General features: G+C 35.7%; 1 protein-coding gene across 1 annotated transcript in view; it reads right to left on the bottom strand.

Moving 5' to 3' along the window:
• Positions 1–3,346: 3,346 nt before the first annotated feature.
• The window catches only part of NDFIP2 (Nedd4 family interacting protein 2), a 50,506-nt gene continuing 39,146 nt past the window's right edge, over positions 3,347–14,706 (bottom strand). Inside the window, exons 6-8 of the mRNA XM_075045981.1 lie at positions 11,459–11,525; positions 7,032–7,137; positions 3,347–5,170 (exon numbers count right to left, since the gene is read on the bottom strand). Coding sequence (XP_074902082.1) covers positions 7,034–7,137; positions 11,459–11,525 — 171 coding nt within the window. The 3' untranslated portion in view covers positions 3,347–5,170; positions 7,032–7,033. The remainder of the gene's footprint in view (positions 5,171–7,031; positions 7,138–11,458; positions 11,526–14,706) is intronic.

Below are 14,706 nucleotides of genomic sequence, written 5' to 3' on the forward strand. Positions count from 1 at the left end.
GCAATCACCATCCTTATGAAGGAGGAATCAGGCAGAGCCAAGCCGTATGTTACCCACCAAGTCCAACACATCACATCAGCTTTCAGTCAGAATTCAGAAACATTTAAGTCTCCTGAAAGCATACACTTAAAGTGTTTTAACCACAGGATTATGTCGTCAGTGTTTCTTGCATTTAACATATGCCCATGTTATGATCAACACCAGCAAAACTGGAATAAGTGTTACAAGTTTCCTACAAAAAAACCAACAAAACAAAACAAAAAACACCAAAACTTTGACTCCTCAGGGAAAAAAAGAGCAGCACTTGAAAATCCAAAGTCGAGTAACACTACAACTGATGGCCGACAATTATTTACAATAGAAATTCCCGGTTTTGCTTAACCAGCGTCAGACTATCCTGAAAGTAACAGCTTTTAAGTGGAATCTGATTCACATTTCGGGTAGAAATAGTATCAAAGCTTATCAATATAATCTGCAGAAATTATTTCCATTGTGCTGTGTATACAGAGAAGTGAACTAGTAGGGCTGTCTTCAGAAGTTCCTTGTTCCAAGAGGTAGAGGTAAATTTGATCCATCAAAAACAACTCATCATCCTTTAAGACAAAAATCCATATGAAAACTTTCTACGAAAGTTGCAAGAAACACTGTCAAATTAATTCATTAATTAGAAGTCAGACTCAAAGAGCAGACCAGCTAAGCAATAGTCCTGCAGGTGCTCGTGCTAGCAATTAGCCAACGATTGGCACTGGCTTTATTCCAGTAACGCTTCCACCAGTAAGACCTGCAGACTTCGCTCCAACACCTGGTCACTACTAATGGAAAAAATGCACCTAAGGCTTCAGACTCCAGGAGTGAGCTCTCACCAGCTACGTACAGCAGCAGCAGAAGTGGACTGACCAGCAACGTTACTGCAATTATATTAAACGACAAGAGTCAATTAATGAACACATGCAAGTGAAGCTTGCTTTATAGTTATTTTACTAATAAACAATTTATAGCAGCAGCGGTCTGTTCCATGTGCAACTGGGCATTTGGAAGTCATGGGACTACACCAACCTAGAAAATTAAGAAGGATGGGCATCTGTGCAGCCGTGTATAATGAAGAATCAATGAACAACTTCTCGTATTACACTAAGGATACCCCCACAAACACTGTGTTTCTTTGACCACAAGAAAAATTAAGAGTGAAGACTACACAAACAGCTGTAAAAACATGGGGATAACTGTAACTATGCCTCAATATAAAAGAACTAAAGTGTTTTAAACTTTTTTGAATATATACCTTTCTGGTTTAGGTAAAAAAAATTACAAACAATAGCTGGAAAGCTGATGCTGTTTGCAATACTTTTAAGTCTCACTGCATGCAAGTCTCCTTAGGTAGAAAATATACCACAGGCAAAAATCCAGGAAAGCTGACTTTTCTTTCATTTGGGAAGGGTGGGAAAAAACCCCAACAAACAACAATTACATATCAGAAAAAAGTTGATTGCGCAGACACTTCACGAACTAAAGGAAAATATACCTAAAACAAATTCTGCCACTGTTTTAATTCCACTTGCATATGCAATACTTACAACAGATGAATGGCACAGTCACATATTTTAAGCATTTTCAGATGTCTGAAAGTCATTGATTTTAAAAAGTTGGCTTATCTATAAAATATGGATGTATAAAAATACAAAGCATCACTGCAGTTAAGAAAAAAAAGTTACAAATTGCTAGGTGGTTATTTATTAACTGCAGCCAACATGCAGTAGGGCAGCCTTCTGCCTGTCCTTGTGGGGTGCATAACAAGTGCACAGAGGAAGAAGGGGCATGGAAGTGGAAAGGATATGCCAAGTAGAAAAGATACAGATGCTAAAAGTATCCTTAGAAGTATAAAGGAAAAAGATAAGGATGTTGGGATGGTAGAAAAGAACAACATACATAGGACAAACATACACTGGACTCCACTACTTCTGGGTAGCTGTGCACATACTAATCACATTTTAGCATAATTAGAATTTTCCTCTCCTTATTGAGACCTATCTATTTCCATACCAGAGGTTATTCACCTTCTCTTCAAAAATCCAGGACGCAATAGTAGTTTCATGAGATGAACTTTTTGTTCAAGTGAACAATGCAAGCAACCACACAGGAGGGACTAATGCAGAGTTTTATGGGAAAACATTCTCAAAAAGTAGAAAAGAGATTAAAAGCTTTCTGATGTTAGGATAGCACATTAATAAACCCACTTTTCCTCACCTGTTGTCATTGTTCAAAGGGAGGGAAGCAGACCCAGAAAGAGCTAAAACCAGGTTAAAAGGTGTTGCAGGATGAGGACGGTGTCCATACTCCAGGTGAGATAGCAAAGAGAATGCTTGGAGACAACCTCCTCTCTGTAAGAGGACTGGAAGTGTGAGTGATGGGTCATTTCTGAAATGCGTTAATACGAGTTGCAGGCTACTTGAGTCATAATTCAAGATGTCCATGTTCCTGTAGTGTCCACATCAATAAAAGTAGATGACAAAACTAAAGAAATTACATTTGTGACAGTTGCTTGAATAAAATGGAATTTTCTCTCCCCACCTCCCCTCCCCCAGCTGTTTTTACCCCAAACTTCAAAGCCTTATTTGCATTCATACAAAATCTGTTTACAGTCAACTTCACTGCAGCAGTGGAGCCCCCCCTTGCCCCTCCCCAGCTAAGACACAAAGCAAAGCTGGCCAGGTGTCTCTAAACCACAGAGCCAGCTGCTCCTAACCAAGCTCACAGGAAATAGCAAGGAAAATATGCAGCATTTGACACATCTGGAATAGATTGCAGAGTCTTTGAAAACAGTGTCCCAATTCCCTTCCTCCTGCTGATGAGATTTCAGGCTACCAAACTGCTGCATCAACTATGGAGGATTAGATAACATGTGTACATTTTTAACCCTACATATTCTTTCTGTCCAAATGAGGACTTTTGCAAGCTACTCCAGGAAAAAAAACCAAAACAAAAACAAACCACAACAAAACCAAGTATCTGTATGAAGCTTTCTGTAAAATGCAGTGGAGCAAAAAGAAATAATTCAGTCGGAAGACTGCTACTTAATTTGAGAAAATTGATATAGTTGGAAAATAGTACTAGTTGATATTGGTAAACATAGAAAATGAATCAATATTGCATGCTTTGCAGAGTTGTATCGACTCATTAGAAGACATGTCCTTACATATCGTTGCCATAAAACACGAGATGAAATGAAGAATAGAAAGGATTGGTTAGTACCTATTTTGCCAAGTAATTTGTCTATAATTCCACGTTGACACAAATATTGCAGCATGCATTTTTCAACGTGAAATACAAAAAAACCAAAAAGCATAAGTCTTAACTAGCAAAACAAAGCAATGTTTTATTATCCGCTTCTTTTTCATATGGACAATGAATGCAAAAGAACACAGAAACGAACAGGTAAGTTTAGAAGGAAATCCCAATCGGATATTGAACATAATAATTTTATTCTTTCCATAAAAAGCTGGGAAGTGGAGGTGCCCCTAAATTTTTAGTCACTTTCAGTATCTCTGAAAGATTAAGAAAATGAATAATGTGACCAGTTTACATATGTATATTTTAAACATTCATTATAGATACAAAACTGAATACAGCACTAGCTTAAAACAACATAAACCTCACTGGTTTTAATGTTAGTAATAAAAAGGCAGAATTCTAATATAAAAAGAAAAACTGGAGGAAAGTATTTGTATTTTTTTTTCCTCAAAGGTGCAACCAACAACCAATGTATTTTTGCAACTGAGATTCCAGTTCTATAAAGGACTGAGAGATGTATTCTCCTACTTAAGGAGAAGCATAAATTTCAAACTTTAAAGGAAACCACACATGCATGAACAGTAGACAGTACCCTTTAAAGAGATGGTATTTTTAAGAAAGTAATGGTATACCTTAAACGAATAGAGGGAGAGGTGCAACACACATTTTCTACTTTCAGAGCTTGAAAAGATTTTTTTTTTTTCATTCATAGATTATTTCCAAAATTACCTTACAATTACATTAGTTTATTCTTAGGAAATGGCAAAGTACTTATTCTAAACAAGCGTTGTAAGACAGCTATATGAATTTTTTTTGAGAAGCCCTCAGGGTGGATGGTTTATTTATACTGAACTCAAGACTTCTTAAACAGAGACAGTGTTATAACCCAGGGAATACATTTTCAATACTCTCGTTTCAGGAACAGAGGTGCACCTACGAGGTTCCAACTGCATAACCAAGGACTAAAGATGTAAGGCTGTCCATCCCTGCTAACATGAACAAACTCTATCTTTTAAAGGGATCATGCATATGAATAACGACTTTCAGGCTCAAGCCCAAACCAGTTAATAATAATTCATGTGAGGAAAGTTAGGATGAGACAAACAATTCACTGCCTTTACCTCCAAAATTACACCTAATAGTAACTATACCCTTAATAGCCAATTAACAAAAAATATGTATGTAGCTCTAAGATTAAACAAAATTTAGAGAATATGCTGTTACAAAATATATTTTGACATATATCGTAAGAAGCAATTCAAACAGTCATTTATGCAGAGTTATTTACAGGGGGACTCAAAGTGGAGTATCAGTTTTAAGCAAACCAGTATATTGGTTTGAATTTGATAAAATATTGGTGAATACAAGTTCGTGACAATAAGGAACTTCGGGGTTTAGTAAACTTAATGTTCTACACAATCATTAAATGAATCTAAATGATATAAAAAAACCTGTCTGAACTGGTTAATCTGAATCATTTAATGCATTTCATTGTACTCAAAGTTCAGATCAACAAGTCAGTGGTACATACGTGCTGTGAAACAAGTTACCACTTAAGTCTTTCAAATACAACAAACACAGATTAACCCAGTCTGACTGTACCTAATCTATACTAACAGATGGTTTATTCGTACTTCAATACTATCTTTTTAATAAGCACATATACAAATGTGCTAAAACAAAAGGCAGCAATTATAAATATTTACTAGGATGACCAGCACTGGTATTAGAGCATAAACCATCCTGTCATTTGTTTTTGAAGCCGTATCTTCACTAATTTGTCTTCTTGTTTTAGTAGTCTTCTATCCTATTAACTCGGAGGGTTACAGATCAGCTGGAAGTTGCACACTGGTATAGGAAAGGAATGTCTGTTCCATGCAGTCTAGAGAAAGAAAGAGTTATACTTCAGTTCACCGCAGTGATTCACTAGAATTAGCATTGCTAACTGATGTTAAACCTAGAAGCAGCAAAGCAGCAGCCTTTCCCTCCCCGCATGTCAGGATGGGAGGAAAAAAGCAAAAAAAACTTACTGTGATTTTGTTATCATTTAAAAAGAACACCTGATAGTATTCTGTAACTGTAAAGATAATATTTGTTATTTATTAAAACTAATAGTCACTGTGGAAGAAGTTACCTGTCTATGCAAGAACAAGGACATTTAAGTGTAACAGCAATTAATTTGAACTTCTTGTTTCACTACTTAAGAAGCTTCAAAAAAAATAGTATTTACATGTCCCACTCTCTAAACACTCCACAGACCTTATCAGCCCATACATGTCAGTGATGCTTACAGGTAAAGGAAAAAATCAAAGCCACTGAACTCAGGACAAATCTTTAACTTCAATTAATGCTGAATTAAACAGTGTTTTGTCCCAAAGCAGAATTTTAACTGCAGGAGAGCAAAGAATCCTAGACCACATTATCCTACACTCTCATTATTCTCTTCAAGCTAGTTTTCAAATACCCATTAGTCCTACCAAGTATTTTTGAAATAGGTTTTTTTAAACTTTATTGTACTGAAAGCTAACATATTTTCAGTCTCATCTCTACAAATTTCGGCATTCTGAAGAGGTTACCACATTACTAAGAGAAGGAGTGGCATGTAACTATTGTAAAAAGGAAATGCTGCCATGTAGACGCCAATTAAGGTTGGTTACTAAAAGGCAATATATGCCTTAGTTATTTAACTTTAACCTACCTCATAATTTTGACAAAATGGCACATTAAAAAGAAATATTATGTTACAGATATGTTAATAGATTTCTTCCATGATCAAGAACTATATAGTACAGCATAGATATTTATCACTAGCTGTTTCTAAATATATATCACTGTCATATAAAAGTAACCGTTTTTTTCTAGGCAAATACCGTCTCAGTTTTTTTCAGGCTTCAATGTCTTGCTGGTTACTTCATATTGATCCTGTGACCAATCTTGGAGAAAAGTTATGAAAAGCTGCTTTATTACAGCAAATATAGCTTCTCAATTAAGTCAAAATACAGTATTTAAGCACTTTAAGTAAACTGCAGACTAATGAAAATGCTACAGTACTTATTTCTAGGCTTAAATTTATCTCATCATGCAGTTTAAGTAAGAAGTTGAACACAAACTCAGACCCCTGGTTTAAGTTACACAATGAAGTCCAATAGATCCACCTAACGGATAAAAAGTATTTAAAAAAAAAAAAAGTCATATGTGCCAGACTGATTAGTCAGCTACCTGAAGGATATATAAAGCACATTGTTGCATACACAATAATCATATTTCTACATGACTGTCTTAATCCAGTCATGTAAAGAGAGACAATACTCATCTATTGTTTGCGTGTTCAGATCCATGTCAATCAGATTTAATATGCAGGCAGATTACTGTTTCCTAACTTGCTGAAAACAGGTTGACTACTAAAGCCAGTTTTCCAACACAAAGGACAGTATCCTGACAGGCAGCAGATATTGTTTCTTGCTTAGGAAAAACAACAGGTTCCTCTTCCTTTTTGTTTCTGAACATTAGTTCCAGGGAGGACTGGAGACAACAAGGATACATTATTTACTTTCAAATTTCATGACTTATAGGGACTTCGGGTATTTCCAAGTCCATGTAGAATATATACAACGTTCATGACAGATGTTCAAAACCCATGCGACTTCCGTTTTGTGACAGAAGTTTGATTATTTATTTTGAATAAGTATTTCATTCTTCTCAGTTTTCCTGGGAGAGATAATCTTATCACCAAAATTACTTACCTTCAGTACAAGAAAAAAAATCTTGTTCTGTGAGCAGCTGCCATGCTTTCAGACATATTTCTGACTTTAAGATAATTAACAAAGCCTCGAAAGAACAGGAGGAGTCCTAAAAGTAGAAAATGCACAAAATGAAGTGTAACAACCTAAGTACACGCTATCCCACATTATTCTTATTAAAATAATTTTAAAAAAATCTAGATTATACTAAGTAAAGTGAGGTCTTTATGCATCAGTCTTCTGTTTTTATCTTGTGATATTACAACATAGCCTTATGGAAGGCTTTTCAGAAATTTTACACTCATTCTGGGTTCAAGTATCATCTGCTAAAAAGACTGCATGTATGAATTTTAAAAAAAAAGAATACACACTGCACATTCTTTTCAAGTAGAATTCTTAAAATAAGTTACTAGTGTGTTCGAAGACTAACCAAACCACAAAATGTACCATTAGAAATGTATAAAATAAATGTATTGCAAGTCAAAAGAGGGAAGGAAAAAACCAAAACCAACAAAAAAGACAGTACAGATTGCTCTAGCAACAAGACAATAATAAATTACAGTAGATTATGCCTTAAGACTTAACCATCCAGGAAAATGCACCTGTCCAAGAGGAGGAAGAACAATAGTTGATTCAAAGAAAATTACTCAACGTGTGTTATGATTACTTCCCCCCCCCCCCCCAACTCCACTGTGCTGGTTTTGGCTGGGATAGAGTTAATTTTCTTCATAGTAGCTAGCATGGGCCTATGTTTGGTATTTGTGCTGAAAACAGTGTTGATAACACAGGGATGTTTTTGTTACTGCTGAGCTGGGCTTACACAGAGTCAAGGTCTTTTCTGCTTCTCACCCCACCAGCAAGGAGGCTGGGGGGCACAAGAGGTTGGGAGGGGACACAGCCGGGACAGCTGATCCCAACTGACCAAAGGGATATTCCAGACTGTATGACGTCATGCTCAGCAATAAAAAAAAAAAAAAAGGGGGGGGGGGGGGGAGAAGAAGGAAGGGGGAACTTTCAGAGTGATGGCATTTGTCTTCCCAAGTCACCATTATGCGTGATGGAGCCCTGCTTTCCTGGAGATGGCTGAACACCTGCCTGCCCATGGGAAGTGGTGAATGAATTCCCTGGTTTGCTTTGCTTGCATGTGTGGCTTTTGCTTTATCTGCTAAAATGTCTTTATCTCGGCCCACGAGTTTTCTCACTTTTACCCTTCTGATTCTCTCCCCCTTCCCACTGCGAAGGAGGTGAGTGAGCGGCTGCGTGGTGCTTAGTTGCCGGCTGGGGTTAAACCATGACATCCACGTTCCAAATTATTTTTAAAAACTTTTAAATTTAACTGCATTTGAAAGAATATTTCAGCTCTGATAAGAGGAACAGGAGATACAGAATAGTCACACAGAAGTTGCAGTTGCAACAATGGAAATCACTAACATGATGTCAACATCATTTTATCAATTCAGAGATTCACTGGACATCTGAACAAACCAACCCAAAAACCCACATCGTTACATAGTGGACGTAGCTCTTTGATCCATTTTCCTCCACTAAGTAATCTTCAACAGATTAATCCATTCATCAGTTGGATCAGGGAGAAACCAACACAGATAAACCAATCTGCCCAAAGAGTTGAGGGGGTCAAAATCTGAATTCCATATCCGGTGGAGAGAAACGTGAGCCTAGAGAGCAATTCTCCTCATTTAAATGAACACACAGGTACCTTGAAGATAAATGCTTATGTATATACATACATGTATACCTTAAGATTCCAAAGGTTCAAATGAAGAAACTAGACTGAAGCTTAACAAGTTTAACAAAGGATTTCATTCTTTTCATCATCTTACATCCTAATAAACAAACAATCTCGATGGTTACATTGGTATTTTGCTATGTGATGCACTTTTTCTTCCTGCTCTCCAGCTTGAGACTAAATTTTTTGTTCCTATGCTTGTTTCTTCTCCAAATACTTTTTACTTGTAAATTTTTATTTTATTTACTTTCTTGTTGCTTTTTTTAAAGCCAAAACCTCATCTGGACACACACAAAAAAACCCAAACAAGAGAATGCTCTGCTAGCCATTGGAACTTTGACCTAAGCCAGACACATTTCTGTGATTAAGGTGAATTCTGCATGGAGAAGAAAGCACTAAGATCTGGATCAAAAGTCTACTACAAAAGCTGCTAACCAGACATTACCAGAGATAGTCCCACGTTCAACTGAAAAGCAGCTGAAACAGCAAAAGGTGGGCAGGCAGCTCTTAAGGTACCTGAAAGCATACTTTCTGCATAACATATGTTGGAAAACCAGTCCAAGTTCAACCCGTATTTTATATTTTCTGTTTAGGGAAGAAAAAAAAACCCCACAAAAAAACACTTTCCATTGTGTTCCTCAAAAAGAAACATTGGCTAACATTTAAATTTAAAAATTAGAATTGTGTGTCTCTTCAATTTGTTCACTATACATGACAGCTCCTTGGAAGCAGACCACTTTGCTTTTCCATGAAGCATGAGCAGATTTTTCCAGATGTTGAAAGAAGGGAAGGGAGCAGAAACAGATAGGTGAACACCAGAAAGAAGAGAAGATGGCAATAAGCGGGCTCAAGTATGTCAAAGGACTACACAAAAGAAAGAATCCAACTCAGTTCATTCACATCTGAAAAGATGCAGGACATGCTACTTCACATGCTCTAATGGGAAAGTTATCTGAAAAAATGAAATACAGATCTTGTTGGCAGAGCTCCCATGACTTAATAATACTCCTCCATGTCCTACTAAGTAGCTTGGTTGGGTTAAATCCTTCTATGGTGTTCTAGCAATCTCAGTATATCCACTTTATCAGTTTAAAAACACTGTTGGTGTATGACATGCAAAACATTCGTAAGACAAGGGAATGTTGACTGCTGGATGCATACCGCATGCCTCACAGTGCCTTTTATTCCAAGGCATATTACAAACTTTCTAAGTAAAAAAAAAAAACAAAAAAACAAAAACAAAACAAACGCATGCCAAAAAAACTTCAAACAGTTAAGGCTGAAGATAAGGATTTCCTAAATCTAAAGTGAGCTAACTTCTGAACAAGGGCTGTAAAAGACTAGGAAAAAGAAGAACTACAAACACACAGCTTTTTTGATAGACACGGTGGGGGAAAATGTTAGGGGAAGAACACACTATTTTCATCCAAGTGAAAACAATGTCAAACCCCAATTTCAGGCACCACAAGGGTTTGTTTTACTTAAAGGTTTATCTGGAGATGTTTGTACCTGTAAAGAGTCATTTCACTTGCTACTTAAATGCGAAATCACCTCAAACAGAGTATTAAAGCATTCAAGGGACTGGTGCAGTGATGCGTTAAACATCTGCAGTTTCTGTGTATCTCAAGCAACCAAGTGAATGGTAGAGCGAGCCAAGTATTAACAAATCTGATGAATGCCCTGAAAATTTACTAAAAGGCAGATAGAGAAAGTTTTAGGTAACATCTTTTAAGATTTCTGGCATTTTTTGTGAGATAAATAGTCACAAACAGTCAGGATCTCAGTGTTTTTTTGGTTTTGTTTTTTAAATTACTCATCATTTCATTCTAACATTTGCTGTTAGACATTTGAGTCAATTGACTCAAAGGGAAGAGTGCCACCTACTGAACCAGCCAACAATTTACTACGCTTCCAGAGCTAGAAAAGAAAATGGATAGTAGCATTCACTTCTGTAAAAGAAAATCATTCCAGATTCCATATTCAAATTACAAAATCCACAGTAGGAAAAAAGGTATAGTGGTTGGGGTTTGGTATATCCTAATTAAAAACAGGCAGAAGAGCAGAATTTGATGCACGTAAGACTTTGAACATGGGCAGACAGACCTCTAAGAGAAAACTGACATCGTGGGAGCACTGTGATCAGAAAGCATGAAGCCATTCTCTTGTCCAACTGAGAAACTACTGATGCAGTATGCATTTCAAAGAACTAGGAAAGGACATTTCATGACCTATGTACAAGACAGCAGACTCCACCATCCTAGGATCAGTCACATATCTTAAAATTTAATACTTGACATACAGGTTTATACATGTAAGTACTAGATATCACTCACTTTTCAATATGTTCTCTACACAAAGCTGAAGTTTCATTACACAGTCTGCACCTTTAGATCAGTAAAAGCAGCTTAAGAAGCACAAACTGCAAGTCTCAGGTATGTACATAATTACATATGTAGATGAAAATTTTTTGAGCTAAAGGTTATTTGAACAGTCTGCAGTTCACACAGTAACACCACTATGGTAACCAATGACCTCATGAATACTATAGAAATAAAAACAGCACACAAGACTATCAGCAGCTAAACACATAGCTAAACATGTTACAGAACTCTTACTTACAATGACATGACTCATCCTTAAGAACTTCCACATCAAAACAGAAATGTTTTCAATTGCCACTTACCAAGTACAAGAAATATCCACCAAAGCCAGTACTGTCCATTGAAATATCCAGTAAAATAATCTGAAAACTGAAATTCATACACGAGGCTTAGCTGCAGTGAGACAGATGACTAAAACACATTTAATGCACTATGCAAATACAGAAAGCACAGAGGAGAAAGCAAGTTTGAATAAAAGTAATATATTCAACTAAAATGCAAAACCAGTATTTGTGCAGCAGCGTAATATACAAATAACACTTCCAGTGTCAGTTGGTCTGTGATAAAGTTACTTTAAAACCTCTAAAAAATATGTGTGTGTATATATAAAAAAAGAAATTAAAAAACCTTGTATTACATGCCCGAGTCATCCGACATTTTCTATTATAATGAATCACCATTTGTTGATTTTCCTTTTTTCACCCCAATGCCTGCCATCCCAAACACATTACAGCAGCCTGCTGCTTTAGATATTAACACGAAAAGCCACATTAGTTTAAGCTTATCAGACAGGGATGTTCTGCTGACCCCTCAAAAGAAGAGCTTTTGACCTTCTGTATACCCCCTACTGTTAATCGCTGCCAAGAATACCAGCCCCATAAAGACCCCCAACTCATTAAAGTCTTTTCATTTTCAAACCAGCATTCAATTCCCAGCAGTGAGCTGAACGCAACTAAATGAACCTTGAAGTGGCATTTCAACTGTTCCTGTTAGTGACCATGGTAGACAGTTTTGTCCTCCCTGTGATGTGGGAGGCAGCTGGAGGGCAGGGTGTGATGGTATTGGAGACAGGTATCTGTGCCTTTACCAGACTCCAGACTGCATGCTTCACTGATAAAAAGGCTAATCAGATGCCTCCAAAAGTCACATTAGAAGTAGGAATGGGGAGATGTGTGAAAAGTTGCCAGAAGGAATAAAATGATCTATTCAGTAGCTCTGCACACTTTTCACACACTTCCCACCCTACTGTTGTTCAGTATGTTTACTGCATCCTGCCACAGTGCTTCCCCTTTGCCATTTCCAGGACATTTCAGTAATATCAACCAAGAAAACACATAATTCAGTTTACTAGGGAAAAAAAGAAAGAGGGAAGAGAGGGAAGAGAGGGAAGAGAGGGAAGAGAGGGAAGAGAGGGAAGAGAGGGAAGAGAGGGAAGAGAGGGAAGAGAGGGAAGAGAGGGAAGAGAGGGAAGAGAGGGAAGAGAGGGAAGAGAGGGAAGAGAGGGAAGAGAGGGAAGAGAGGGAAGAGAGGGAAGAGAGGGAAGAGAGGGAAGAGAGGGAAGAGAGGGAAGAGAGGGAAGAGAGGGAAGAGAGGGAAGAGAGGGAAGAGAGGGAAGAGAGGGAAGAGAGGGAAGAGAGGGAAGAGAGGGAAGAGAGGGAAGAGAGGGAAGAGAGGGAAGAGAGGGAAGAGAGGGAAGAGAGGGAAAAGAGGGAAGAGAGGGAAAAGAGGGAAAAGAGGGAAAAGAGGGAAAAGAGGGAAAAGAGGGAAAAGAAAAAAGAAAAAAAGAAAAAAGAAAAAAGAAAAAAGAAAAAAGAAAAAGAAAAAAGAAAAAGAAAAAAGAAAAAGAAAAAAGAAAAAGAAAAAAGAAAAAGAAAAAAGAAAAAGAAAAAAGAAAAAGAAAAAAGAAAAAGAAAAAAGAAAAAGAAAAAAGAAAAAGAAAAAAGAAAAAGAAAAAAGAAAAAGAAAAAAGAAAAAGAAAAAAGAAAAAGAAAAAAGAAAAAGAAAAAAGAAAAAGAAAAAAGAAAAAGAAAAAAGAAAAAGAAAAAAGAAAAAGAAAAAAGAAAAAGAAAAAAGAAAAAGAAAAAAGAAAAAGAAAAAAGAAAAAGAAAAAAGAAAAAGAAAAAAGAAAAAGAAAAAAGAAAAAGAAAAAAGAAAAAGAAAAAAGAAAAAGAAAAAAGAAAAAGAAAAAAGAAAAAGAAAAAAGAAAAAGAAAAAAGAAAAAGAAAAAAGAAAAAGAAAAAAGAAAAAGAAAAAAGAAAAAGAAAAAAGAAAAAGAAAAAAGAAAAAGAAAAAAGAAAAAGAAAAAAGAAAAAGAAAAAAGAAAAAGAAAAAAGAAAAAAGAAAAAAAGAAAAAAAGAAAAAAAGAAAAAAAGAAAAAAAGAAAAAAAGAAAAAAAGAAAAAAAGAAAAAAAGAAAAAAAGAAAAAAAGAAAAAAAGAAAAAAAGAAAAAAAGAAAAAAAGAAAAAAAGAAAAAAAGAAAAAAAGAAAAAAAGAAAAAAAGAAAAAAAGAAAAAAAGAAAAAAAAGAAAAAAAAGAAAAAAAAGAAAAAAAGAAAAAAGAAAAAAAGAAAAAAAGAAAAAAAGAAAAAAAGAAAAAAGAAAAAAAAAGAAAAAAAAAGAAAAAAAAAGAAAAAAAAAGAAAAAAAAAGAAAAAAAAGAAAAAAAAAGAAAAAAAAAGAAAAAAAAAGAAAAAAAAAGAAAAAAAAAATATACTGGGCCACATATGCAACCAGAAATAAGAATCCAAGACATTTAAAGAACTCTAGATTGTTGTTTTTTTCTTCAAGTAACTGTGCACTGAGAGCCACACGTTTTCTCCAGAATAAAGCCAGATCATGTGAATTCTTTAAAGGTTTAATCTTGTACTGTATTTATTATTGTGGGCAATGCAAAAAAAAAAAAATAATCAAGGAACAGAATTGCTAAGTTGAACTAAAGAATTGGTACTTACATTATCCTTATATAAACACTAATTTCTATGATTCGGCAGAGCAAGCATTTCATATTTTGACACTTCATTAAAATATCAAATGAATACTCAATTCCCAGGAAGCTGACAACATTGTTAATCCCATCTCATTTGATAGTCAGCATTTTCAGTTCTCTAAACATATATACCAATACTCTTTTTTTAAAGTTACAATTTCATTTAATTGGAAAGAAGATTTACTAAAACCAGCAATCAGATACTGGCCTATGTGCATTACTCTCATACTTTCTTTAGGCAGAAGCAGCCATGACTGCAGAATTTCCCCAGCAGCAAAACTGTGCTTTTGTTCCCCCCACCCCTTCCCACCCCCCTGTAAAAACTGATAGAGAGAATATGTGAACTCGGATTGTTTAGACACTATTAAGTTTTATACTACTGACTCTGAGTGAGAAGGAGCAGCACAAGCCTTCGGAGGAGCTTGAAACAAAGGCACAGAACAATTTTGTGCACACACACACATGCTTGTGTGTAGCCATTAAAACAGAATTGTCGACATAGACCTTATGAGCTTTCTGCTGTTATCTCTAGAAAGGGAGACAACACAGGAAGATGATAATCTTCA

The sequence above is a fragment of the Buteo buteo genome, chromosome 14 (genome assembly GCF_964188355.1).
Source record: "Buteo buteo chromosome 14, bButBut1.hap1.1, whole genome shotgun sequence".
In the NCBI taxonomy this organism is placed as follows: Eukaryota; Metazoa; Chordata; class Aves; order Accipitriformes; family Accipitridae; genus Buteo; species Buteo buteo.